The 26,815-nt window shown below is 47.2% G+C and overlaps 1 protein-coding gene across 5 annotated transcripts in view; it reads left to right on the forward strand.

The window, feature by feature from the left end:
• The first annotated feature begins 593 nt into the window (after positions 1–593).
• kcnq3 (potassium voltage-gated channel, KQT-like subfamily, member 3) overlaps positions 594–26,815 on the forward strand; it is a 57,979-nt gene continuing 31,757 nt past the window's right edge. Inside the window, exons 1-2 of one of the 5 annotated variants that reach the window (XM_086204392.1) lie at positions 594–1,674; positions 2,826–3,233. In XM_086204392.1, the coding sequence (XP_086060518.1) occupies positions 2,941–3,233 (293 nt within the window). In that variant the 5' untranslated portion in view covers positions 594–1,674; positions 2,826–2,940. Of the gene's footprint in view, positions 1,675–2,191; positions 2,332–2,825; positions 3,234–26,815 lie in introns of those variants that run through there. The other 4 variants (XM_086204396.1, XM_086204395.1, XM_086204393.1 and 1 more) reach the window with 4 other exon arrangements.

The following is a 26,815-nucleotide window of genomic DNA, read 5'->3' on the forward strand; positions in this document are numbered from 1 at the left end:
TTGTGTAGGACACACGCTAGCAGGCTAACTGTTGTAGGAGCTGTTATCCGCACACGCTGAAACAATCACAATGCTCAGACAACACTTCCATTTCCTGTCCAACATCTTTATATGCCCGTAGCTAGGATTGAGAACAGTTCACGTTATATAAATGAGTTTGCAGTTTTTAGGTTCTAGCTAGCTTGTTCACGTGATGAGCAGCATGGGCCCACTGGACATGGTTAGCCGTGTGTGTTTAGCTAGCTAGGGTTAGCTAATGCAAAGCAGTTTCCATACTGAACAGTTAAACCTAGTATAAACCAGTAGCTCATATTGAAAGCAAGCCAAGGTTAGCAGGTAGCTGTTCTGATAGCATTTGTAGATTTATGTTTATTCCAGTTGTTGTTCACTCAAGCTTCAATGTTGACAAAGCAACTTTAGACAAATGGCTGTCCGCTCAGGCTGCAACGGTCTGAAACAGAGCGCTAGCTGGCTAGCTGATGTAGTATGATAGCGCAACTGTTGTCAAAGTGTCGGTCTTTTTTCCTTTTCTGTAAATCGCTTCAAGTGGAGTCTCTCTGAGAAGCAAGTCTGGTTTAGAGAGGACAGAAATAACAGTAATGAACACGCAGAGTAGATGAAGTGACCAAGTGAACGTATTATTTATATTTGGGGAGAAGATGGTTGAAGAACTACTGGACCTGGACTACAAGTCCACTTTAAGACAGGCTGTTCCCCAAAGCTGAGGACACTGAACTTCCCAGGACAGTTCCACTTTACAGGTCTCAGTGGACTCTAAACGCTGCTGTCGCTGTTTCCGGCTCTGCCTCGCTGCATTCGGCCATGAAAGATGCAGCGTGAAACCTGGAGAGACTCGACTCCTGGTCACGCCTGACAGGTGACGAGGGCGAGATGTCCTGGAAGGACCTCGTGCAAGATGTCAGATCAACTTTGCTCAGCTCCATTTATATTTGATCAACATGTTGAGCTGTTCATCTTCACGCTGATGTGCTACGTCCCCACCCTCCGTGTACGTTAGAGGAACACGCCCACTCTAGCAAAGGTCCCTCATTGTCCATCATTTGTTCAGCAGGTCAGTTCATGCTTGATGTTTTAGTCTTGAGATTCAACCAGAGGAGGCAGAGTTGGTCTCAGTCTGACCCTGGCTGATGTCCTGGAGGTGGAGAGTAACGTCAGCTGCTCCAAACCTGGAAACAGACAAACAGATTCGTGGTCATTTACCAAACGGACCAGAATCCTGTGGTTTGAGGGAGGAGTTTGTGTCCCATTTTGGAGCTGCTGCTGCGAGGATGGCGGCAGCAGACAGCCGAGTCAGATTATTGCTTTTTCAATTAGCAACTCCTTCTGCTGTTTTTCATCCAGATAATTAGTTAAATCCAGCGGCCGCCGCCGATTAAGCCGGACAACTAAAGGCCACGAGATGTGCAATCAATCTATTTTAAGACGCCGGGTGTTCTTAGTAAATCCTGTTAGTCTTCCAGAGAGAGAGAGAGAGAGAGAAGGTTCTACTTCCTGTCCCTCAATGGACTCGCCATCATCAGCCATTTCTTCCGAATGTGCGTGTGTGTCCTGGTCACAGATGCTCACAAGTCTCTCCTTCCTGAGTCTCAAGTCCAAGTCAAGTCTTGAAAATTGTGACGCTCCTTCTCCTCCTCTGACTCCTACTTGCCTTACGTATGTAGAAAATGAACTTTTGCCACTGATGGTGCGAGACGTCATGTCACCCCTGGAAGTTTGGGGCTCCAGTGTTAAAAGTTTGCCACTAATGTTTTTAATTGAGGAGGTGAGGGGGCAGTTGGTGAGGTCCAGGCCCAGGAGTCGTTCATCTCCGGCCCTGGAATTTGTCACTCTGTTGTTTCAGGACTAAACATCTGATCCGGAGCCAGTTAGAACCGGTACATGTATGTGTGATGTACATCAACGACCCCAATCAACTGTTGTGGTTCCGGTCGAGGACCTTCCGTGGGTCTCATCACACGACGTAAACGTCCCTGAGCCAAAGCGCGTGCACGACCGCATGTCTGTGCCCGTCGCGTCCTTGTGCGCGCGTCTGCCTGCATCTGTTTCCGTGAGCGCTGAAGAAGGTGTACCCCCCCCCCCCCCTCTCTCTCTCTCTCTGCACGCGCACGTCGCGTCCGCGCTGCTCCTCTCTCTCCATCACCGTCGCCGCTCGGCTTCACTTCCACCAGCGAGCTCCTCCACGCAGCACCTCCGCCTCTGTCCTCCGTCTCCACCCTCCTGCCGCTCCGCCGCCGCCGCCGCCGCCGCCTCTGCGGGTTGATGGAGACTGGAAGCCCTGGAGACACGAGCCATGAGCCGGAGACGCTGCCGGTGAGGCTCCGCGGCTGGTTTTTTTTGTTTCATTCCAATGCGTGTGTGTATGTGTGTGGGTGTTTGTGGGTGTGTGTGAGTGAGAGAGAGATAATGAGAGATAGATGCAGGTCTTTGTCTCCCGCGTGTGTGCGCGCATGCAGAAGTTGTTGCTTTGTGTCTGATTGATTGACAGGTGTCAGGGTGGATTCACGCCGCGTCAGTGTTTGCGATCGAACCCGAGTGGCTGTTCCTCTCCGACTCTCCCGCGCCTCCCAGCTCGCAGCAGTTTTGCTCGATTTTGTCTCCTACTTGATGTCCGCAGCTGAAGCGGCTCCTGCTAATTAGCACTGTTTGCTCATCATCCCTCCTCTCTCCTCCACGTCCCATCCCTCCATCCCTCCTCTCTCCTCCACCTCCCATCCCTCCATCCCTCCTCTCTCCTCCATGTCCCATCCTTCCATCCTTCCTCTCTCCTCCACGTCCCATCCCTCCATCCTTCCTCTCTCCTCCAGTCAGACTGCTGAGCACCTCCCTTCTTACTGGGGACCTCATCCTTAAATGACCCGGGGCTGAGGGGGGTCAGCCGGATCATGGCATGTTGCCCACCCGGGGCATCCAGCATTGACCATGGGGCTCCGGTCCAGGACTAGCGGCTCGGAGGAGCACAAGAAGCACTCCCCCGGGGACCTACTGGACCCGGAGCGAGCAGAGAAGGATGGCGCCCTGCTTCTGGTGGCTGCGGGCCGGGACGACTACAAGCGGGGTGCTCAGGGCATTGGCATCGGGCTCCTGGCCAAGACCCCCCTGAACTACAGCCGGCCGGCTAAGAGGAATAACATCCGCAAGAGGAGGATCCAGAACCTGATCTACGACACGCTTGAGAGGCCGCGAGGATGGGCGCTGCTCTACCACGCCTTCGTGTGAGTACCCCGGCCCACTCAAGTGACGTCACTCAGGTGTTGTTCAGGTGTTGGTGTCGTTCTTGTAGGTGGCCGAGATGCGTAGATCCGTAGGTGTCAGAGAGGAGTTTTTGTTCTGTCACAGCCCATCGAGGTCCGCAGAGGAAAAGAGGTTCAGGTGTGTGTTTGTAGATGATTGACGCCAGATGAGGAGAGACAGGTGAGAGCTGCGCACGTCAGAGGCTGGAAAAGTTCAAAGTTCTGCTGCTTTTGAAAATAGTTTTCTAGTTTTTAGTTTCACGGGTGCTTCAGGTTAGAGAAGAGGCTTTCAGTTCTACAGGTTTTTCAACTTTTCCGTCAAAGGCCAAAATAGTGTGCAACGGTTGATTTTGGCAGATGTTCTGACATTGGTTGATACTCTGACGATCCCCTTCGCTCTACAGCCAGAGAGGAGGCCAGAGGGCCAGGATCTGTTTGGATCAGTCCTGTTCAAAAGAACTTGATTTGAACGCGTTGTTCATATTTGCAGTGTCAATCTGAACATGTTCCACCTGGTTCTAAGTTCAGAACGTGCATGTCTCTTAATCGTGACATCATCAGGCAGGTCCGTCTTGTCTCCAGCATCAGCGTGACCGTCGGTACCACATTAACAAGTGTGATGTTTGGAGTTTGGACTCAGTAATGAAATATCGGTTCCTGTGACGTAAGGTGGTTCTGGTCCCAGAACATTTTCCCAAGTTTGGTTCCTGGAGGGTTTGATCCAGTTGATGGTCCAGCTTGTGTACCAGCCGGGTCCGGCTTCGTGCCGGTGATACAGCCTGAAAGATTCTGCCTGTGAGTCTGAGATTAGGGCATCAAAGCGGAGACGTATTCCCTGCTGCAGTGTGTCAAAGAGGGAACACTGATGACATGAGCCCGCAGAGACGAGTCATCTGTCAGCTCCTAGTGTGTCTCGTGTTCAGCTGATGACACGCGTGTGTGTTTGCACACACACAACAAATATTCCAATATGGCCGCTCCATATGGGCTGCTGTCAGAGCGGCACTTCCTGTCAAACTTGAGCCTTTTAGCTGCCCGGCTGAGTGGAGCAGCCTGTTTACTGGATGATGTCATCAGGTGACATCAGGAAGTTCAGGTGGATCCATTGCACTTGTCAGTACATCAGTCATGTGACCACAGTTGACTTCTTCATTAGTGGCTAAATCTGTCAGTCAAACAGCTGATCCAAGTAGTTTGAGACCTTCAACGCCACTGATTCAACCACTTCCTCCTTTCTCTCCTCCTCTCACTCCTTCTCTCTCCCTTCCTCTCTCCCTTCCTCTCTCACTCCCTGTTTCTCTCTCTCATCTCATGAAAATCTTTTTTCTTTTCTGTCTTCTAATTTGTAGTATTTATTTATTTGTTTTCTACTATTTTTCTTGCCTATTACTGCATTTTTTAATTTTTCTAATTCATGTTTCTGAAAGAAATTAAGTGGCTTTTTTTAACAGAAATAAAAACTTTTTCACAACTGTTTGTGTAACCGAAGATATAAACATGTAAGTGATATTTAATTAATTATTAATCGCTTTTATGAGGGGTCAGATCGGTGCTGCTGGAGTAGATGAACACAGTCTCAACCAAATGAGGGTCCATGTGGGTCAGAATCCCTTCACTGGGGGTCCAGAACACGTGTAGGCTACAGATCCAGCTGCCGAAGGTCTTTGAGGCTGCAGAAGATTCCATCACTGGTCTGACTGGTACCTAAGTTCTGGTTTCCATAACAACCGTGTGTGGAGCAGGGGAGTGAAACTGGAGCGGAGGCTGAGAGTCGGGTAGGGTGTACGAAAGCAGAGATAAAACAGACAGATAAGAGAAGCGGAGGCTGAGCGAGGGACACATGAGACACGCGGTGTCAGCACTTTTCATGGCAGAGGGGCGGCCAACTTTGACATCGTCCTGCTGTCCAGACGAGCCTGACAGGCTTCCCAGAATGCATTGTGGTAAAGCTCCCATAAGTGCTGCTTTACGTACGGCTCTGACTGGAAAACAGCAGAAAGCTGTTTATGCTCAATAACTGTTGTCACCATGACAACCCACTCTACCTGAACTGAGGACTGTCACCGTGATGTCATCACACCAGGAGACGCTGCTGTAGGTGGTCCGGCGTGCTGGGAATGATTAGCATTATTACGTTTAGGATCGGACAGAATCAGAAACCCGGTGGTGGTTCTCTCTTGCCCGGAGTTGCCGGGATGCATAATTTCATCAAACATCAGCAAATAGCGTCCAGAATCCAGGCTGAAGGAGATTAATGTCACACTTTAAAATCACATCTGCCGCCTAGGATGCCGCCGCCACAACGCCACATTATACATTCAATAACATGCAGCAGGCTGGCGCCGTCTGTGTTTCCTGCAGGCGTTAGTAACTCTGAATGAGCTGCAGACACCCCCTAAAACCGCCGGGGTTGGTCTGGACGTGCGAGGCCTTCAGCCGTCTCATTCTGATGGACTCGAGAAAGTTACTTTAGATCCAACTTGACCTTAAGAATAAAAGTGATTCCCCTGACGACAGCGAACGAGCAAACCCACAAAATAAGGTCACCAGCGATTGTTGCCATCATCAACCACATGATTTAGGTGTTGGTCTGACTTAGACCAATCGATAGCCACCTGATCATGGAGATGTTGTTGCCAAAGTTTTGAACTTGGAGCCGGACGTATTCATCCAAGATGGATGAATGTAAACGTCAGACGCTGGAAGGCTGACAGGAAGTGATAACATTCTGTTAACCGGTCACGTTCCTAATGGACTCAGTGGCTGGGATCATTTAGTTTAATGACGTTTGTCAGCTGCGCCGTCATTTAGTGGCTCAGAGGAATTTACGAGCAGATTGATGAAGGTAATCAGCTGACTCTGATTGTCAAAAAAACAAACCAACCGCTGCCCGTCTCCGTGGCAACTCATCTCTACGGCCTCATCCTGTTGACTGGACACTTTATGACCCGCTTTCAAAAAGCACATGTGTCTGCAGAAAAAAAAAAGCTCCTCCATGATGGCGGGTCGGGAGGTCATTCAGACGTGATCAAGCCCTGCGGTGTGACAAGCTTGGCGTTAGACACAGTTGCTCCGCCCACCCGCTCGCCTCCTTTAGTCCTGTTTCTAAAGAGCTGCAGGCATGTTATCATGTTTACACAAACGGAATGTCTGGCTTCTGTGGTTCATGTGTTACTAGTGTGATCACCCACAGCTTCACATCCCACTGAAATCAGACGTCCTCATTTTCCTGTAAATACAAAAATCACATCAATCACATTCTAAATAAAATCTTAAGAGTTATAAATTTGAAAAAAAAAAGCTCTTTGGGTAATCACCAAAAGTATTGCTTTTAGTCTGAACTGGTGTGTAGTGGTGTGACAGTGTTTGATGACAGCAGCTAGAGGGTTGTGCCGGTGTTTGATTGACAGCAGCTGGAGGGGCATGTCAGCATTTGATTGACAGCAGCTGGTGGGGTGTGTCAGTGTTTGATGGCTGCAGCTGGAGGGGTGTGTCAGTGTGTGATTGACAGCAGCTGGAGGGTTTTGGTGTTTGATGACAGCAGCTTTCGGGGGTGTGTCCCCATTTGATTGACAGGTAGATGGAGGGTTGTGGCGGTGCTTGATGACAACAGCTGGAGGGGATGTGTCAGTGTTTGATTGACAGCAGCTAGAGGGGGCGTGTCAGCATTTGATTGACAGCAACTGGAGGAGTGTGTCAGTGTTCGATGGCAGCAGCTGGAGGGTGTGTGTGTCAGTGTTTGATTGACAGCAGCTAGAGGGGGCGTGTCAGCATTTGATTGATAGCAGCTCTGATTCTTACTGTACCAGTTGTCATTTTCATCCCATCATCCCATCCAACGAACTGCAGGTCAGTATATTGTTGGGACTTTGTTGCTCTTCTCTCCTATATTATTTATGTAATATTTCTAAATGTGAAGCAGAGATTTACATACATTTATTCAAAAATAAGTAGTAATTGGACCATCTGCTCCATCCCAGCTCTGCTGCACTTCCTAAACCCAACACTTTCTTACTGTGGCAGCTTCAAAATGATGCACACAGTTGCTCTGGAATCCGCTGATATCGGCATCCATCCCTGGATGTTTGTTCATTACCAGACACCTTAGAATTCTCTGTTGAGCCCCGACAGGGTTGTAATAGTGAAATATGAGTAATGTTTCATCTTTAATGAGATGGTGAGATCACTTATTACTGTACTTCCCAGAAACAGAGTAATAAACCCTTCCACTATGGACACAAACAGCCGGAGAACTCCTGCTAATTTGCAGCTGTGCCAACGAGTCCCTGCAGCAGAAATATCTTAGTCTGGAGAGCTGCGACGCCACCGTCCCTCTCTGGTGGAGGGTGACGACGGCTGTCACTTTGGCAGCCGCTTCTCCACGTCACCGCTTGAAATGAGAACAGACAGGGCCTCTGTGCATTTTGTAAGCACGCAAGTCAGGACATATTAATCCCTCTAAAATGTAAGATAAAAATTCTGGAGCAACATTAAAATGTAAAAAAAAAAAAAAAAAAAAGCAACAACACCACGTGGATCATCTGTGTGTTCAGTTTCTACAAACGTGTTGTGTTGGCCAGCTGTTAACGGCCTCTGTTGGAGCTGAGAACATTGAGAGTTTCTTCACGTCGCACACCTGGATAATCATTTTTAGGAGGATGCGTCACCCTCAGTTGAGATTGTGAATTAAAGTGATATTCCACCCAAAAGGTGTATTTTGCCTCTCAAGTATTCACTCAGGTGATGCGAGGAGGTGGATTGGCTGGATTAGGAAGACGTGGATTACAGCAGGCGATGACCGTTAGCCATTGTTGGCAGTCTACATTAGCTTGGTGCCAAGTATACATGGCTGGCTCTTCCTGCTTCCTGGTGTCGCAGAGGAGTGATGCAGGCGAGGAAACATCTTAGTGAGCTGAAGACTCCTGTCAGAGAGGATAAACGTTTAAGTTAATGCTTTGTGAATTTAATGCAGTAGTACTAGTGATAGTTCTGTCGGAGCAATGGTGCTAGTTGTAGTAGAGTTGTCGCAAAGATCTACTGGCTGTTTAGTTTGAAATGTGAGGCGCGCGCGCGCACACACACGCACACACGCACACACACACAACTGATCGCTATATCACTGCCTGGTTCATCCAATATCTGACACACACTCTCACACAGACGGGGATCGATGGCGGCGGGGCGGGGCAGTCAGACCCTGAGGACGATGATCTTACCGGCTGCAGAAAGGAGATCTGGCTCCTGTAAAGGGAAACCCCTCTCCAATCCCACAATGCCTTTCTCCACTGCTGGTAGTGAATGCCAAATCGCAGTCTCGCTAGCAGGCGGTGGCGTGTTAACACCCTGTGGGGGTCGTTGCTGTAACTTCAGCCTCGTCTGAATCTGCTGTGTCAGTGATTTTTACTCTCTTCTGTACGTGACGGTAAGATTTACCTGCACCCATCTGGTCGCATGGTTAGAGAATGCAAATAAACAAATTAATTAATTACTCTGCAAATATAATATAACTATTAAATGTTTTACATCTTTAGTCGCAATAATACAACATGTAGTATTACCATACGCTGCCCTCTATAGGTTTGGAGGGTGAAAGTCTTGCTCGCTCCCGTGAGGTTCCCATCGTATCCCTAAAAGGTTTGGTTGTGTATTATTAACTGATATTTTTCTAATAATCTGTTAGTGGACATGTACTTGTACATGTACTGGTCATCTTTGTGTGTTGAGTTCAGGTGTACTCTAATCAGACTCTGAACTCCCGCAGTAGAAACCTGAATGTCTGACGCGATTCTAGGCCAGCGTGTCCTCCACTACCAGCCAAGCTACACTAGCGGGTCGTTGTATAAAATGTGATATGGATGTGCATCACTGAGCCAGTCGCAGCTCAAACAAATCAGAAACATTAGTCTGTGTACGGTTGACGTTATTTCAGGAACTGGTGTCGGTTCTAGTCTGGAACCAAAATGGAAGACAATCCACCCGGGAAAGAATGAGGAAGGAATATTGAAGGGGAAGTTGACACGCAGCAAGGAAAGTTCTGTGTATCCCAAAAAAAAGAATCAACCATAGAACACTGGTTGTGTTGTCGTCACTGTGTTGAGGTTGCTGTGTTGTTTTTGCGTCAGGGTTGTTGTGTTGAGGTAGTTGTGTTGTATTGTTGTGTTGTGTTGAGGTAGTTGTGTTGTGTTGTGTTGTGTTGAGGTTGTTGAGGTCGTGCTGTAGTTGTTGTGGAGAGGTTGTTGTTGTGTTGTGGTTGTGTTGAAATTGTTGTGTTGAGATTGTTGTTGCATGTGTTTTTCTATGACAACAGATAATTATTTCTTTTTTGGTTGTATAATGAAAATACCGTGTTATCCATATGGAGTTGAGCGGTGTTCCATGACAGCTACTCCCTGGTGATTCTGAAAGAGCTGAGATTGGGTTCGACTCGCTACATTTTCTTAAATGCGTGGAAAAATACGAAAATGTCATTAATTATCGCTGCTTTGTTTTAGACCTTTACGGAGCTGGAGCTTAAAAGTTTGAAGTTGTCCTCTGTTTTTTTGTTTCTCGCAGCCTGTTTCATAGTTCGTAGTGGTAGCGAGAAGTGATGTCCATTTCTTGCGCCGATCATGCTCCTCTAAAGTAGTGCCTGTATTATTGAACGGGATGTAGCAACCCCGTCTATGTAGTCATCCAACTTCCTGCCTGGTTAAAATCCCTGTGGATTAGACCGCCGGCAGTGAGATATTTCTGAATCATCTGATCTCTGCATAACTGTTGTTACTCTGCCGGTTTCGGAGGAGAGCTCCTTCTTCTTCATTAGCCGATAATGTAAGACCTGCTGCACCAATCAGGGAGCCGGTAGCAATTAGAGCGCGGCCGGGCTATTTAGAGGCATTAGCGGGCTGCTGATCTGCCTGAGCTACTCTGCTAACCACGTTAGCATCTTCCTCCCTGCTGCAGAAGAAGTAGATTGACTGCAGTCCGAAAGGAGCTCGGCTGTGTATGTTTGTGTGTGTGTGTGTGTGTGGTAGGCTTGACACAGTTTGTGTTGACAATGAATTTGCAGTTAATTAGTGTGCACAGCTGTTTTTCTTGCCATGGATGTGTGTGTTGGTAGAGGAGTGATTTCCTAGCGGAGGGAGAGCGTGTCCAACTGTCTGGAGTTGGATGTGTTGGGCTGCACTGAGGTCACCAGGCCCGTGGATGTCACAGAGAAGTTGAAAAAGAGAAGCAATGGAGAAGTAATTTCTCAATTAGACTCACTGAAGTTGCTGGATCTGAACTTCAGGAGAAAAACTCTTTTTGATATTCACGGAAATGTTGAATTGCCGAGAAGCTCTTTGATAAGTGCTGTTTAAAGTTTGATTTCACTGATCAATTAATGGACATTAGCTAGCGTAACAGATGGATCACTGGGCTGTTACAGTCGGCCGTTAGCAGCTAGCCAGCGGGGCTAACATTCTGCTAACACTCTCACACTCTCCTCCAGCCTTCACTCACACACTCTTCACACACTCTCCTCCATCACTCACACACTCTTCTCACACTCTTCACACACTCTCCTCCATCCTTCACACACTCTTCACACACTCTTCACGAACTCTCTCCCATCCTTCACTCACTCTCCTCCTTCCTTCACTCACGCACTCTCTCCAATCCTTCACACACTCTTCACACACTCTCCTCCATCATTCACACACTCTTCACATACTCTCCTCCTCATCCTCTATGCACTCTTCTCACACTCTCCATAAGTCTGCACACACACTCGCACACTCTCTTCCTCCCTTCACACTTACTACACACTCCTCCATCCTTCACACTCTTCCTCTCAGTATCTCTGTGTTTCAGTGTAGCCCCCCCAACCCCCCTCCTTGGAATCCATTTTGGAAAGTGACAGCCGGTGGTTTGATCCGGCTGTATTTAACCAGCCTGCAGCTCCCAGACTGGTTAAAAGCTTTGGTGGGTTCTCCTGCTGTGTTTGTGCTGGAACCTGCTGACTGGAGGAGTTATAATCCACCCTGAGCTGAAGCACTGCAGGTTCTCTGAGTGTGTTTGAGTTCCAGGTAGAGGTCAGAAAAGTAAATGTTAGAAAAATACTGTTTTGCGATTAGTAAGCAATGGGGCTGGAATCTCCCAGTCGACTGGTCGATTTATTAGTCGAAACGTTCTGGCTCGACCAAAATTCTGATTGGTCGATTTTTTGCCACGTTAATTTCATCAGGAGGAAAGTACTGAAAGCACCCCTGTTTCACAAATAACAATCTATCTTTGAACACCCCCCTTGTTTTGCTATTTTGGATTAGCCCGACCCGCTAGAGACAGACAGACTGAAGAATACGAGGCCGATGTCTGGTGGTTTGATGAATGTATATTTAATTTTGACGGTTTCATTTAAAGTCAGTCCTCGTCCAACACGTCAAAGACGTCTGCAGCGTGGCAGCATTTCATGAAAACAGAGAATGGAAAAAAGTCGAATGCAAAGTTTGCCAACAACAGTTTTCATGTCACAGCTCCACCACAAACGTATCACCTAAAAACGGTGAGCTAACTTGTCCACCTTAGGTTTCCCCGTCAGTTTTGAGTACATGAACATATCGGAATTGACATTTCAATGTTTTAGTCTAATAATTGTTTTGTTTTAATTGTATAAATTCTTACAGTGGACTTGCCCTTTTGTGTTTAAGAGTAAAGTTTTAAGTTAAAAGTCTATTTGTGTCTCAGCCGCGATGCCGAGCTCCTCTGGTCAGTCTGGCTCTGTGCAGGACAAATGATAGCGTCGGTCAGTTATTATAACGTGACAAAAACAATTGTCTAAATATTCCTCTACAGGTTTTGTGCTGATAGTTGTTCTGTGTCTTTGCATGTTCGATTTGTTGTTTGGGGGGATTTTGAATCATCTTCCATGAATATTTGTGAACCCAAAGGGATTTAAGGGGAAATTTAAAAAAACACAAAAAAAAACCTCTAGTGAGTAATTAAACAGTTCAAAACTCCAACTGATCCTTACCCAACACCCCGAGCATGAGACTGAAACATTTTTTTTTCCTGGTTCGGTTTTATCTCGGCTTTAACCGCGCTGTTAAATTGTAGGCGACTCAGACGCGACGCTACTGGCTGGAGAATGCCGGGGAAGTCGGAGGACTCATGGCTAAATGAGTCTATGGAGGCATGATTTTTGTCACCAGATATCAGTTACAACACGTCTTCGTTCGCGCACGTCGCTCTGTTGAAGGAACCACTCGCAAGGTCGATGAGCTCTGACCTTCTGGAGTTTTAAAGAAGGAAGTAACGGTCAATCATCTTTACGTTTAACAAACAAAAGCCTGTTTTGTTTTTTGTTTTTTAAAACCAACCGCCACAACACAAAAAAATCCCAACGGACGACCTTGGACCATTTCAAGTAACTGACTTGACTTCAACACAAAGAAACGTGCACACACAGTGATGGAGAAATCTTGTGTTGAGCAGTCGTGTTGATCAGACGTTGCTCCTCTTTAACCGGGTCATCAAGTCCTCAGGCTGGAAGTTACACCTCAGTTTAACTTCCGCTTTCAAGGCACTGACATCCTCAAACGTTAAACATGTTAGGTTAGCAGAAAGCCCTCCAACACGACGGCACCTCCCTCTCTGGGAGTGCGCCGGCCGCTGCGTCTGCTTCATGGTTTTGGCTACAGCATTTTCTTAGAGACGTTTGAGCTGCAGCGCTGTGAGGGAGGTGGCGTCGGGTTGCAGAGCTGCTACCCGGCCTGCAGCTGACGCTGCACTTAGCTGCTGTGTGAACTATGCACTCATCATTTATTGATGCTTTATTTTGCACCAGGAACCATCTCTTCTACCCTTTTTACCCCGTCCACCTCTCCCTGCCCCCTCGTGTCTCTCAAGGCCGTAATGGAGCATCGCTTCCAATTCCTCCGAGGCTGGTCCCGAGAGATGACTCTCACAGTAATGCTTCCTGCTTCCTGAATGCGATTAAGCCTCGGGTGATTGGCTGGGCCAGAGGGTTTGCTTCCTTGTTTGTTTGTTTGTTTGTTTGTTTTGGGGGGGGGGGCAGCCTGTGGTGGTGGTGGCCAGGTGATGGAAGGGAGCTCTCAGTGTTTGCAGGGGTCTTTGTCATGAGGCTTTAGAGGGATTTGAGTCACCTGTTCAATAGGCACATAAAACCAGGACTGATTATGATGCTAATCTGCATCATTAGTGACAGGGTGAGTTTTAATTTACCTGTAAACATCCAGTAGGTTGACATGCATTTAGAAGAACTGGGAAAAAAAGGGGGAGGGGGGGACACAACTGGTAACAAATGTACATTTGTATAGAAGTAGGAGAGAAAATGATCCTACATCAAATTGATGTTAGTCAGCACAGAATTTTCCGGATGAGTTTTTGGTCTCAACGGCAGGCCTCACGCTTTTTTTTCTCCAGGATGCCGAGGATTTTTACCTTCATTTTACTGGCTGGATCACTAGTGTAATGCAAAAAAAAAAAAAAAAAAAATCCACAATAAGTCATCACGGAAATATTGCCCCCCAACTTGTCCAGAAAGGAGGTGAGGAGGTGGAAGAAACACCAGAAAACCAAACACTGCTGTGTCTCCTGGGTCATGGTGTTGCCTTCTACATAGGTTTTGCTGTGATTTAATTAAATGATGCAGAAATAACAACATCGGCATGGCGGTGTGTTCAAAATTGTGAACTCTTGCTTTTTTCGGGTGTGTCTGCAAGATGCGTTTAACACCTCTTGAGAAGTTCGTTTTTCTTCATCCTTGAAAGCAGCTTCGTTCACTTGTTCCATGATTAAGGAACAAACTAACTTCCCGTGTCTGTTATTGTCCATCATCCCCAGGAGAGCTGAGACCCAGGCTAGTTAGCCTAGCGCAATGAATGGTAGTGGGTGGGAAGTGTTAGCATCAGCTAGCTCAGGTCCAGGCTAGTTTGCTTAGCACAATGGCTGGTAGTGGGTGGGAAGTGTTAGCATCAGCTAGCTCAGGTCCAGGATGCTGGTGTGTCCAGCAGCAGTCGCTCTTCTAGTCCTCAACAAACGTTTGGTTCTGTTGACCCAAGTTCCAGTGGAGCTTTGGAGGTGCTGCGCCAAATCACTGCGCCCAGTCAGGAAAGTAGTTCCGGCTATGTGTCTGACTCTAACACTACGACGTCGACTAGTTTTATAGTGTTATTCATCACCAATGTTACACACAACCCTGGTTAAATTAATGCAGGCAGAGACGGAGCTATGCTAACACTTCCCACCCACTACCAAGCATTGTGCTAAGCTAACTAGCTGCAAGCTAGTCAGTCCCATCAGGCTCAGGTCACATGAATCATTATTTGTTATCAATCTGGTTTCAGCCTGATCTGCTGTCCCGGGCTTCCTCTCGCCATATATGATTATTGACGCTTCAGTGGGTTTGCTTGATATTTTAGTCAGGTGTTCCACAACATAGGAGGCTGCTTTTGAGAGATGTAACTAAAATTGTTCACTTCCTGCGGTGGCTGTATTGGATTATTGATTTTTATGCTAAATTTAATGTGCCTCACATGCTGTGATGGATTTCATGTGCTAGGGTGAGCGGGGAGGGGTGGTTGAATAATGGTGTGAGGATGAATGTGCTACATTAGCGGTTACCAGCAGGTTACGAAGCCTGAATTAGCTTCTGTGACTCTAAAACCCTCCCTTTACTGCCTGTGTGTCTTGGTAGTTAAAATGTCCTTTTCGCTTTGAAGATATCGGGGCTTGCGGGAGCTGGAACTGCTGAGCCAACCCTTCTCTAGTAGCTGACTAATAACTGCTAATTGATGTTTAGTCTAATATGACTCATCTTTTGCCGTGTTAGAGCAGCCCGGCCCACCGTCGCTCACCCACCCTCACGTCACGTTCACATCCGGCTTGACTTCTGACCGAATCAGACGCTTTTTCATCATCAGCGCATTGTGCTTTATGACCTCCTTTGAAGTGTGTCGGCTGCGTTTCTTCAGCGTTACGGGAGACTTTTCTCCCCCTGAACACTCGTTGATCTTCATCGAGGTTAAAATTTGCTCTCAAACTTGAAGACTTGTTCCACCGGCCTGTCACTGAGAAGGTGAGCTGCTTCCAGGGGAGTCGCTTATGCATGTAAATGAGGATCCTAACTGGATCAGTGGCAGCCGGCGGGGGATATCTGGTCATATATAACCCACATTAAAGCCAAATCACCGACAGAGATGCCAGCCCACGTGTGGTGTTTGAAGGGCGGGCGAGGACACAGCGGGAGATGGTGGCAGAGCCTCGGCAAGACTGCTGAAGTTGGATTTTCCGATTCCAAACGTTTGTAAAGGGCAGCAACACTTCCTGTTTAATTGTGCTTCTGATTCACTGTTACTAGACAAACCGTTCAGTGTTACAGTTCACTTCCTGTTCATTTTTCAGTCCAGCTATCAACCCCCTACAACAGAAACCCCAGATCGCGGTAGTTTTGTTCAAAAACATCTCAAGCATGACGGTTTCCTCCTGGTGGCATCACGTCGGGGGACAGTCACGGACCACAGGCTGATTCCAGGTTGTTTTCAGATTTTTGCCCTCATTTGCATTTGCTCTTTCTGAAAAAGGAAAAAAAAAACCTGAGTGTAAAATTTAAAATAAAAAAATAAAAAAAAGGCTTTTGTGAACTGAGCTAAGCTAACATGTCCCACCCACTACCATCGCTTGTGCTAAGCTAACTAGCGTTGGTCTCATCTCCTTAGACAAGGTTCTCTGTCTCTGTGGACGTTGGACAGGAAGCGACGTTCCTCAAAAATGATCAGAATTCATTCAAGCGGAACCCCCCCCCCCTACACCTCGGTCCTCTTGATGTCTGGTGATGTAGGCTGCCAGACTGGAGATGATGGATGAGGACCTCGGGACAAGACGGGTATGAAGACCCCTCCCGCTCTGTTGCCTTTAAGGCATCATTTAAGGGATAATTAGATCTGGAAAACATTTGGGCCCTGGGATGTGCAGATGTCTTTTCTTTACTGCCATAATGGAATCTGCAACAACAGACATTTATAAAACCTCATAAAACCAGGACCACACCCCTGAAGACCTGCCAGTAAAAGATTCATCTGTATGTGTTGATCTCCACGGATCTGTCAGGGAATGAGCCTGTGACGCACCTTCACCCCCACACTGATAGATGGGCAGCAGGATTGCTTCAACCTTTGGTGCATCTTTGCTCTGTAATCACATTGTTCTGGACTTTCAGCTGTAACCTGATTTCAGGAAAATGCTGAATCTAGTTTTCTGTTTCAAATTAAAAGACCCAGAAGAACCTGGTTTATACATCTGTCGGGAATATGGGGTGACTTGGTTTGTTTTTCTAACTGCAGGAGGAACATGCCAGATAATGAAAAAGACATCAAACTGGGACCGCAAGCTGTGCTTGCTTCTGTAGCCGCGACGTGTTGAAATGTGATGAATTATTAGTAGTCAGCTGACGCTCGTCTGTGTTGGTGAAGCAGGAAGGTCGTGTTTCCTGATGCCGCTCTACTTTTAGCAAAGAAACCGCTGAGCCTCAGGCATCCAGCACAAGTTGCTCTTCGTGTCGTTTCTCGCAGCACACGGGATTAAAAAAAAATGTGAAAAATTGTGTTCAGTACATTTGTGTCGGTTAAACATGATTGTGTCCTGTACCTCCTCTCGAGAGGCTGCGGTTGTATGTCCTCTCTTTGCTCGTGATCATGTGAGGAAGCAGGTTGTCGAGCGACGAGTTCCGTGGTCGGGTGTGACCCGCCGGTGGTGACTTCCGAGGGCCTGCACTTCTGATTTAGCATCATGATTAGAGTTGAAATCAGACCCTTCCAAGCAGCTGTCCTCTCATGCACCTCCCGCTGGCCTTGTGTCATTATTTCTTAAATTCTACCAGACATCACATGATGTACAATCAGCATCGATGCAGATAAGAGCTGATGAGGATGTCGATGGCTGTAGTGGAGTGGTGTTTGTTGTAATGTTTGTTGATGGTTATTTGATCTTCCGGGTACAAACTCCTGAATATTTCTGCCAGCTACGGATCAGATGAAGAGATATTTTTGTCAGATATTCGATCACAGAGGGATTCTGCTTGAACCGGGAGGAAGACACTCCAGCGAGTAGCGTTTCAGCCTGCCAGATCTGCAGATAGTGTACATTTGTAGCGATGCGGTCTGAGCATGTGCAGAGCCTCCTGACATTTTCCAGCTCACCCAGGCTTGTGAATAATTGATCACTGGCCTCACCTCTTTGAGTGTGTTAGCCACCCTCAAACACTCTTAGCTCGACCATCCAGCCCTTAACCACCAGCTCCTTCACTGGGCTGATCGGTTTTACTGGCCGGGTTGTAATGAATCACTGTGTTATCAAAGCTGTCCGTGAGTGTCTCACAAGAATAATTCACAACACAAGAAACGATAATGAAGTTGTGCTTCATTTGCTCTCCCACTCAGGTCCAAATGGACTCCCCTGAATTTACTCTAATCTGGGTCGTGTTTAATCGAGCAAATGAGGAGGTCGTGTTTTGGTGTGTTTGCTGTCTTTCAGAGCCACACAAAAACTACAGAAATGTTTTAATGCGGTGGGAATTTGAACCATTTGAAAACGTTTATTCCCAGCAAACTGTTCCAAGCAGGTATCCATTAGTTAACACCGCTTCTCTCTGATTACTTCAACAGTTACTCATTACATTTTTTAACCGTTTATTCATGCTTGCAGCTAAATATGTCCGCCATATATCCATTGCCTGGTTCTTCCCTGTTTGTTACGTTAAGCCCAGTCGTTCAGCCATTTGTCTCTTCTCTCGTCAGCGTCATCGGTTTCTCAGCTCTTCGTGGTGCGAACTGAGTTTTCTCTCGTTGTTTTTTCGGCGTTGCATGCGACTCGGACATCAATATCGATCTTTCCCTCTGCTCATGCAAACGAATTCGATTTTGCGTGTTTCATTTATACATTTTTGGTTGATTCGTGTCAGTTTTCTCTCTGGGTTCCAGCTACTCAGGGTTTCCTCTGAAAGGTCATGTTCTCCGTTGTCCTGCCTCCTCTCTTCTATCAGCTTCTGTCAGCACTTGCTCACTTTCTGCCACCAGCTGTCACTTGTCTTCTGTTCTTTCCTCGTCTCTCTCCGGCCTTTCATTTCTGCCTCTCACCCCCCTATGTTTGTTGTTCTTTCTTATTTCTCTGGCGACTTTTCCCTCATTTCCCCAAACCCCTACACACAATCCACTTCTCCTCGTCTTCCTATCGCTGGCTGTCGGAAACCATGAGAGCTGCACTCTATCCAGCCAGCTCTTTTTTTTTATTATTATTTCCCTTTGAAGAAGGTTTCTCCTTTGTCCATGTTTCTCCATCGACTTCTTCAAATGTTGCCACCAAAGTCTGTCTTTATCTCAACTTACAGTGTTTGAAAAATACCTTTGTCAAGGTCTCATTAAGCGTTGAACACGCGCCTTTTTGAAAAGCTGATGTCATTCAACTACACATTTCTAAATCTGGATTCATGTAGCACAGTTACATCGCCTTGAACCCTTTTATCTGAGGTGTTTCTTAGAATGTTGGTGAAAAATCAGAGCTCATCCTGGTGTTTATGTTGCTCGGGTAGCTAATTGGTTCAACTGTGCTTCATTGGTGTGTATACAACTGTGGTAGACGGTGGTTTACTAATAACATTGTCTGATGGAAGCTTGTATATAAGGTGTATGATAACGGGCCAAACACAGAACCCTGTGTAACTCCGTAAATAAAATGTTTGACTCCTTATGAATATTTACAAAATGATAGATATGGATGAGGTATTTTTGTAGTCCAACCGGAGGTGATCGTGTCAGCGATGAGGTGTGTTTGTAGTCCAACCGGAAGTGGTCATCTCCTGGTTCCTCCACCAACAGGAAGTGGTCATCTCCTGGTTCCTCCCCCAGCAGCCAATGGGATCGCTCCATGTGACTGTGGTGATTGAATCAGTAAATCAGCTCTGGTGAACAACAGTTGATGATCTTCCAGGTTCAGTTCCTCAGGATCATCTTAACTAATGAACCCCTCTAATGATGCTGGCAGCCTGAATGCTATACTTAGCAGTGCTAAGCTAACTTAAGTTTATGAAGGAACTACGCGAGGGTCACATGACTTCCAGGTCACCACCACTAAGCTTCAGGCTTCTTGTGTTTCCCCCTGATGACCTTTGATGACCTCCACCACCTCTGTAGGCTCCTTCAGACTCAGGTTTTTAAGACTCTCCACCACGCCAACATCCACCAGTCTGGTGTTCACTGGTGGATCTGATCTGCTAGAACTGAACCTGCTAATATCTGCAGCTGCTGGGGGCCACACGCCTGATCTCAGGTCACTGACCTGGTGATGAGGGAACTGGATGCTCTGCGATGAGAACTTTCAGGGTTTGTAAGACTCATTCCTCTGACTCTCTGTAGGACTTCAGCTTAGTGTTGATTGCCACTTAAATGCTCAGGTCTCTGTAATAGGAAGTGAAATGAACCATTAAGATCCAACACGACAAGTACAGAGACAATTCCTTTGTCGTGATTCTCCAAGGAGGGTTTAATCGAGGGCACCTGGGCTTTGTTGTTTCACTCTGCAAGAAGCTCTGTGAGTTCTGGGAACCTGGAGGAGAGTTCCAGGTCTTTAAACAACTCACGTCTCTGTTTTTTGATCCTTTTGTTATTCCTCTCAGTCTGGAGTTGACAGGCGTGGAAATGTCCCCGAGGAAAGTCTCTTTAAGAGGGACCTCTCCTGGAGGCAGCAGGCCAAAGACCGACTGGTCGTAACATCAGATCAAATCTGTGACGCGTTATTGTCAGTGAATGTGTCGTTCGTGCTCCTTGTTGTTGTAACTTCGGACGTTAGAGAGGCCAAATGTAAAGGGACTCTTTCCAGTTGAATGTTGTCTCCAAACGGGTGCGTTGTCCTTTGTGTCAAGGAAACAACGAGTCTCGACTTGAGGACCAACCAGGTTTGTTTCCCTCCTCTCAGGTGGACCAGTTTCTGTCTTAGCGTTGAAGCGTTGGAACCAGGATGGGGTGTCTGTTGAGAACCGTCCTGAGACGATCGTACATGTAAGAAATGACGCTGGTTCTGTTTACATGGACGTCAGTAACCTGGCGGCAGACTTGACTCTAAATTAGATGATATTTTTATTGTTTTTTTGTGGGTTTCTCTCAGAATATTTCAGTTGTTCCTGTTTACAGAGACTAATGACTGAAGACACGCCCACATCACATCGCCACGCCCACATCACATCGCCATGCTCTACTTCCGAGTGACCTGACACCATTTCTGTCGTGAGTGTTTTCTCGCCAGTCAGGCAGAACTCTGATTTTAGAGGAGAGTTTTTAAAGCTCGCTGGAAGAGGAAGACGTTCGACTGACGTTGCAAAAATGCTCAACAACGTCCAGGAAGGAAGTTCAGGTTTAACGTGTAGACAGCACACCTCAAAAATTAGATGGAGATAATCGGATTGTTTCTTACTCTATGACATTGCTCGGCTGAAGGTTGTCGGTGCTGTTTACACGGTGTTGTCTCAATCAGGTCAGCATCAGAACGTCAGCTGTGTTCCGGCTCCAGCGAGGGGTGGAGCCTGAGTTCTGTCTCCTCTGTGGTGGGTTCCCTTCGCCCCCCCTTGGTCAGCATAGACCTTTTATCAGGTGTGAGACATTCTGTCTCTCGTCCTGATTCATCTCCTTTCACAATCCACCAGTCTTCCCCCTTAAGTTCCCCACTGGCATCTGGATGGACGTGCTGGTTACTGTGGGTGAACATGTGACCTGTTCCCACAGTGACCCCACTGGATAGACACACGGGAGGCCTGCCTTGCTCTCAGGTCCTCCATTCCATGCCTGAGCTCCTCTGTATGTGTCAACTTTTCTCCCTTCTGATCTGCAGCTGACGATGCGTGCGGCAGCAGAGCCTTTCAAACTGTTCAAGGATGTTTGTAGGCGCCGTTGCTGTGGCGGCGAGGTATTCAAGCAGTGAAGCCGACACCATGCTTCCCCTGAGACAACACGAGTATGGTGACTCCATCAATGGCTGCCTATATTTATCATGTTAGAGAGTGCGCTTGTTCAGATAAGTGTGTATATGTGTGTGTGAGAGAGAGAGAGAGAGAGAGAGAGCAATGTTATGGCACGATGACACAGCCCTGTACAACAAAGAGTCTCAGTTACTAGGCAACCTCATCTAAAAACGCTCAGCAACCAAAATATCGCATGTTTGCAGCAGCAGGTTGTCAGCTGGAGGAGTCGAGTGTTGGAGACCATCAGCTCCCCTGGAAATAAAATTCCTCTGTGTGTGTGTGTGTGTGTGTGTGTGTGTGTGTGTGTGTGTGTGTGTGTGTGTGTGTGTGTGTGTGTGTGTGTGTGTGTGTGTGTGTGTGTGATGGTTAACACTGCATCACCTTTTTTTTTTTTTTTTTTTTTGGATGAACTCGTAAGAGGATAAAACCTTCAGACTCTGAAGTTTCAGTTCTTTCACCGACGACTGAGTGCAGGTAGTCTTTGGTCGTCTCAAGGAGCAACAGATTGATGAGAACCTTGTTAACAGATGTGTAGCAGCGTTGCCATAGCAGCAGGAAGGTCCAGGGTTTGATTGGGTTGCTGTGTAGAGAGGAGAGAGAGTTTGAGTTCACTTTTCAAACTGTGTGTCAATCTGATTCGACCAAAAAACATGGCCGACACCAGAGAACGTTGGCCGTCTTGGACACACTGCGCCTGTGCAACAGTACAGCTCGGGAGCTTTACTTCATACGACGTGTCTTAAAAGGAACTTTGGCTCCTCGCTAACGAGTCCTCAGTTTGAACTCTTGAACTTCCAATGTGAACGTGAGCCTTCTTTCGACGACGCCAATGACACCGTCCCTCTGATGACCTCCAGGGGTCAGCGGCAGGAGTTCAAACCATCCGCCTCGCCAAGTGGACTAATGAGCCAGTGATGACCTTGGCTAATGACATCACCGAGAGCGACTGACCAAGTGTTTGTAACACTCGTCTGAACTCAGGAGAAACAGATGCTTGATGAGTGGGAGCGGCAACGTCCTTGTTTGACCTGTTTCAGCAGCAGAAACGTCTTCTGGTCTTTGTAGTGGCCGTGGTAATATTGCTCACGTGATATCAACCTTGTGAATCAGGCTCTATCTCCTGGTATGTTCTAGCAGGTTCTAACTGCAGTGGACACAGCAGCGTGTCGGCTCCAGAGAGAGTGAAAGCGAAGCATCTTGATCGCCCCCTGGTGGTGGCTGATCAAGGCGTGTGGGAAACGCTCTGAAGGTCGACATTTAATTGCTTGCGAGCCGAAACGTCGAACATTGGGTGCTCCCACACTCTTAAATATCCAGAGTTGCTGCTTTTGTGTCATTAAAGACGGGCGGCTGGACAACGGAAGCTTCTCAAGTCACTTGGGATTCCGGGAAATGTTAAAGTCTTAACATTTCAGCCACTAATCATGATAATTGCTGATGAAAGTGTTCAGTGATTGCAGCCCTACAGTTGATGATGTTCGGCTGCGTCAGAGCCAGAATTTGTGATTGATAACTTGATTGCCTGTGCTAGGATTAAAAAGAGGCTCAAAATAAAAGTGACAGCAGCAACAAATACGTGACAATGTTTTTAGAAAACCGCTCCAAAGGGAAGGAGAGCCGGAATCCTCCTGCTGACCAGGACGTTTCCTCCGTCATCCATCTTTGTTTCCTCTCTGTGGTGTTTCTCACTCACACCTTCTCACGCTCGTTCTCCCGCTCAGCCTCTTGGACGGCGAGAGGTTCTGCTGTTACTGGAACAGATTAACAGGCCGTATTGATGGTTGAGGAAACGCCGCACGCTCGCTTTGATAGGAGAACAAGTGTTAATGCTGCCAACGGCGTCATGCTGACACTCCGCCGGGGCACCACGCTACAAATACTGACCCAGATAATGACGAGGACAGAAACCTGCGAGTGAAATTACTGACAAGACACAAGACGCCATCTTTAATCGGACTGTTCTGGGATGTCACAGGATAAACTGGTCACATATATGATTGAGTGAGGTGGCAGGCGTCCGATATGGCATCAGTTATTATCGTGGTTACTGAAGCTGCAGGAACTCTGGGACCCTCTGGAGTTCCCTGTGTCTCCATGTTGTATGAGGAACACAGTGTTCCTGTACTGGGAAAGTTTTCCTGAGAGATCTCAAAGGTTACAAGAATGTCATCTGGTGGAACTCTGGTGTTCCGGAGCCGTAGTGTCACCCCTGGAGACAACATTCTATTGTAATGTCCCTCTTGCCAGAACGTGCTGCAGGTACCAGCGCGCTAAAGTCCTGGGTATTTAATTTAGTTTAATTGATTTAATTTAGAAAAAGGGCAGTGTGAACAGTTTTTGCAGGTAATAAAAAGATTTTTGCACCAGAGTTAGAAGATGGCTAATTTTCTGGTCTTAGCTCCGCCCATGAAAGTTACGGTTGGTTACAAAAATACAAGCCAGGACTTCTTTTTTTTTCCGTACATCGAGACCACCGGGTTCCGCAGGTCTCTTCTATATACATACAGAATGTTCCTTTCTTATTCCACCAAATACCATCCTTGTAACCTTTAAAGAACTGTGGAGATGTTCTAAAGTCTGTAATGTTCTCAGAACACTCTGGTAAAGTACAAACTGAACTGGAACTCTTTCTCCTTAACATATCTTTGACTTACAGGGAACACGATGGAAATGTTTCCTCAAAAGTCTGCAATCTTCCATGAAATAACCAAAATGGAACGCAGGGAACTGAGTCCCGCAGAACTTTCAGAACCAAATCAGGATGCTTCGCTACGTCCTCAGTGTTGTGTTCAGGTTCGAGATGTTCACTGGAGAACTTCTGGGGAACCATCAGAGTGACACAGTGAAGAAGGACGCAGGCCAGAGCGCCGTCTGTGTTCACGTCTCACTGATGAACCGAGCGGTCAGTGGCGCCGCTCTGCGTGACTCCTGCTGTTTGTCCAGCATTCGTACGTCCTGCTTCATGTGCCTGCTGCTCCATCTTCTGTCTGGAAGATTCCCTACCAGAACAGCACCAGCTGGAGAGTTTATATCAGTTACTGGTTCTGTTCGGTGTCCCTGCCTTTCACGGAGCAGCGAGATGTGCCGCCTCCCTCCCGTGTAATAAACCTGCATCATCTTCTTCGTTCCTGATTTTCCCTTCCAGAGAGGAGCAGCTACCGCCATCTTGCTGCAGGACGTTTGCAGTGTTTTTTTCAGTCCTCCACGTTGCCTGTTAGCAGCTCGCTCACCTACTGAACTCACATTAAGATGCAGCATGTGTCGGCGGTAAAGTAGGTCGAGCGCCTGCAGCTTTAGAGAACGCGCCGCAGCCTGAAGAAGAGACTCGGCTCCGGATGAAGATCAGCCTGATCTTTGACTCTTCTGCTGCATAAAGTTTCTGTCTGAAACTATATTCTTCCTTCTGCTCTCATGTTCTACCATTGTTTCTGCTCCTTTCATCTGCGTCCTCCCCGTAGACCCAACACTCTATACTAATGCCACGAGGGGCCAAAGTTCTTTCTTTTCTTTTTTTCATCAAACTGTTTTTCTACCGTTTGTTGAGCGCTTCATCTTTAATCAATTTCCACGCCAGCTAGCTTAGCACAATGTCTGGTAGTGGGTGGGAAGTGTTAGCATAGCTCTGTCTCCGCCTACATTAATATAACCAGGGTTGAGAGTAACATTGGTGATGAATAACAGTTTAACATGAGGAGACATTGTAGGCACGTAGCCGGAACTACTTTCCTGACTGGGCGCAGTGATTTGACGCAGCACCTCCAAAGCTCCACTGGAACTTGGGTCAACAGAACCAAACGTTTGTTGAGGACTAGAAGAGCGACTGCTGCTACTGATCATGAGGAGGAGGAGGAGGACTCCTGCTGGACACACCAGCATCCTGGACCTGAGCTAGCTGATGCTAACACTTCCCACCCACTACCAGTCATTGTACCAAGCTAACCAACATCCTGGACCTGAGCTAGCTGATGCTAACACTTCCCACCCACCACCAGCCATTGTGCTAAGCTAACCAGCGCAGATCTCAGCTCTCTAGAAGAGAGTTTCTATCTTCTAGTCTGATGGTACATAAACACAAGAACCACGTAGATCCTGACACACACCAGTACCATGGTTTGTTATTGGCTCAGCTGTTCTACAGCTCTGAAACCAGCCGTGTGAGTGTTTTCTCTGTACAGTCAATATCGGCATCAGTGGAACTTAAAAAGAATCATGGATCAGCTGAAGCTAATCAATTCAGGACAGTGCAGGATGTATTGATCAGGAATGAGAAATCTATCACATGCAGTCCAGTCAGGTGAGCGGGGTCAAGGTGAGGTGACAGGAAGTCTATCCAGTCCAGTCGCTGCTCAGACACATTCCTACTGGAATCGTTCTGAAACGATTTCTGATTTCAGGTCCGTTCTGCTTGTTTTCGCATCAACTCAGACTGATGAGTCAGCATTGTTTGCTCCGAACTCAGAACTCTCTTAACAGAACAGAGGTCACTTTCACACCTCTAGTTCGGTGAACTCTGTGCTAGAAAACCTCTGGTTTTGGCGCTGCTCTTAGCGAGTTGGTTCAGCTTAATGCGCCAGCTGGTCACACTTGACCCAACCGGGTCAAACCTGAGGGGTTCGAGTTAGTTCTTATGTGTAAGCGTTGGTTGGTTACTGATCACACTTGCGGGTAAAGAAGATCTGGATTATATCAGACGGCGAGGTGAGCCGGACTGGCGACCTGTCCAGGGTGAACCCCGCCTCTCACCCATTGACGCTGGGATAGGCTCCACCCCCCCACCCCCCCACGACCCTTAATAGGAATAAGCGGAAGACAATGGATGGATGGAGGTGGGCCGTTGTTAGCCTCCATTTGCGTCAAGCTAAATACACGTGGCTGGCTCTTTCTGCATTCTGGGAGGGAGAAACATCTCCGTGAGCTCACGGCTCCAATTAGTGAGAACTTGGAATATAAAATACAGGTTTAGAGAAGAATCTCTCAAAGGCCACTTGGGGGGCTGGTCTCCGATCAGTTCAGATAAACAGCGCAACAACATAACGACAGAGTCCTTTTGTTGTGGATCAGGCGTGTTGTTGTTGCGGGTCAGGCGTTGTGGTGTGTTGTGTGTAGTGTGTGTTTTTGTGGGTATTCTCATCTGTGCTCTGATTGGCTCGCCCTCCACATTTGGGATCTTGAAACAGATCAGCTGTTTGATTTTTTTTTTTTTTTCCTTCCAGGAATCAAAATGTTTAGTGATCGTGGCTGTCAGACTGCTTCCTGTCAAATTACCATATTTACTCCAGCGGCACAGCAGCGAGCTGGTGTGTGTGTGTGTGTGTGTGTGTGTGTGTGTGTGTGTGTGTGTGTGTGTTGGAGGAGGGGTTGACAAAATGTGTTCTCAGCAGCCTCTCTGGTGTTTTGGTCACCATGGAAACTAAATGGCAGCGTCCTCTCATCTGGTGTCTGATGGTGCAGACTCAGCTGCTGTTTACTGAACGGATGGTCTTTTCAACTAGTTTCTAATAAAGTTTTAATCTCAGTCGGAACATGAAACTTCGCTCTTGTTACATCGTGGAGACATTACCAACGTTTTATGGTGAAT

This window comes from Aulostomus chinensis, chromosome 5 (assembly GCF_037954235.1).
Source record: "Aulostomus chinensis isolate RoL2024-O1b breed Wild chromosome 5, RoL_Achi_v1.0, whole genome shotgun sequence".
Lineage (NCBI taxonomy): Eukaryota > Metazoa > Chordata > Actinopteri > Syngnathiformes > Aulostomidae > Aulostomus > Aulostomus chinensis.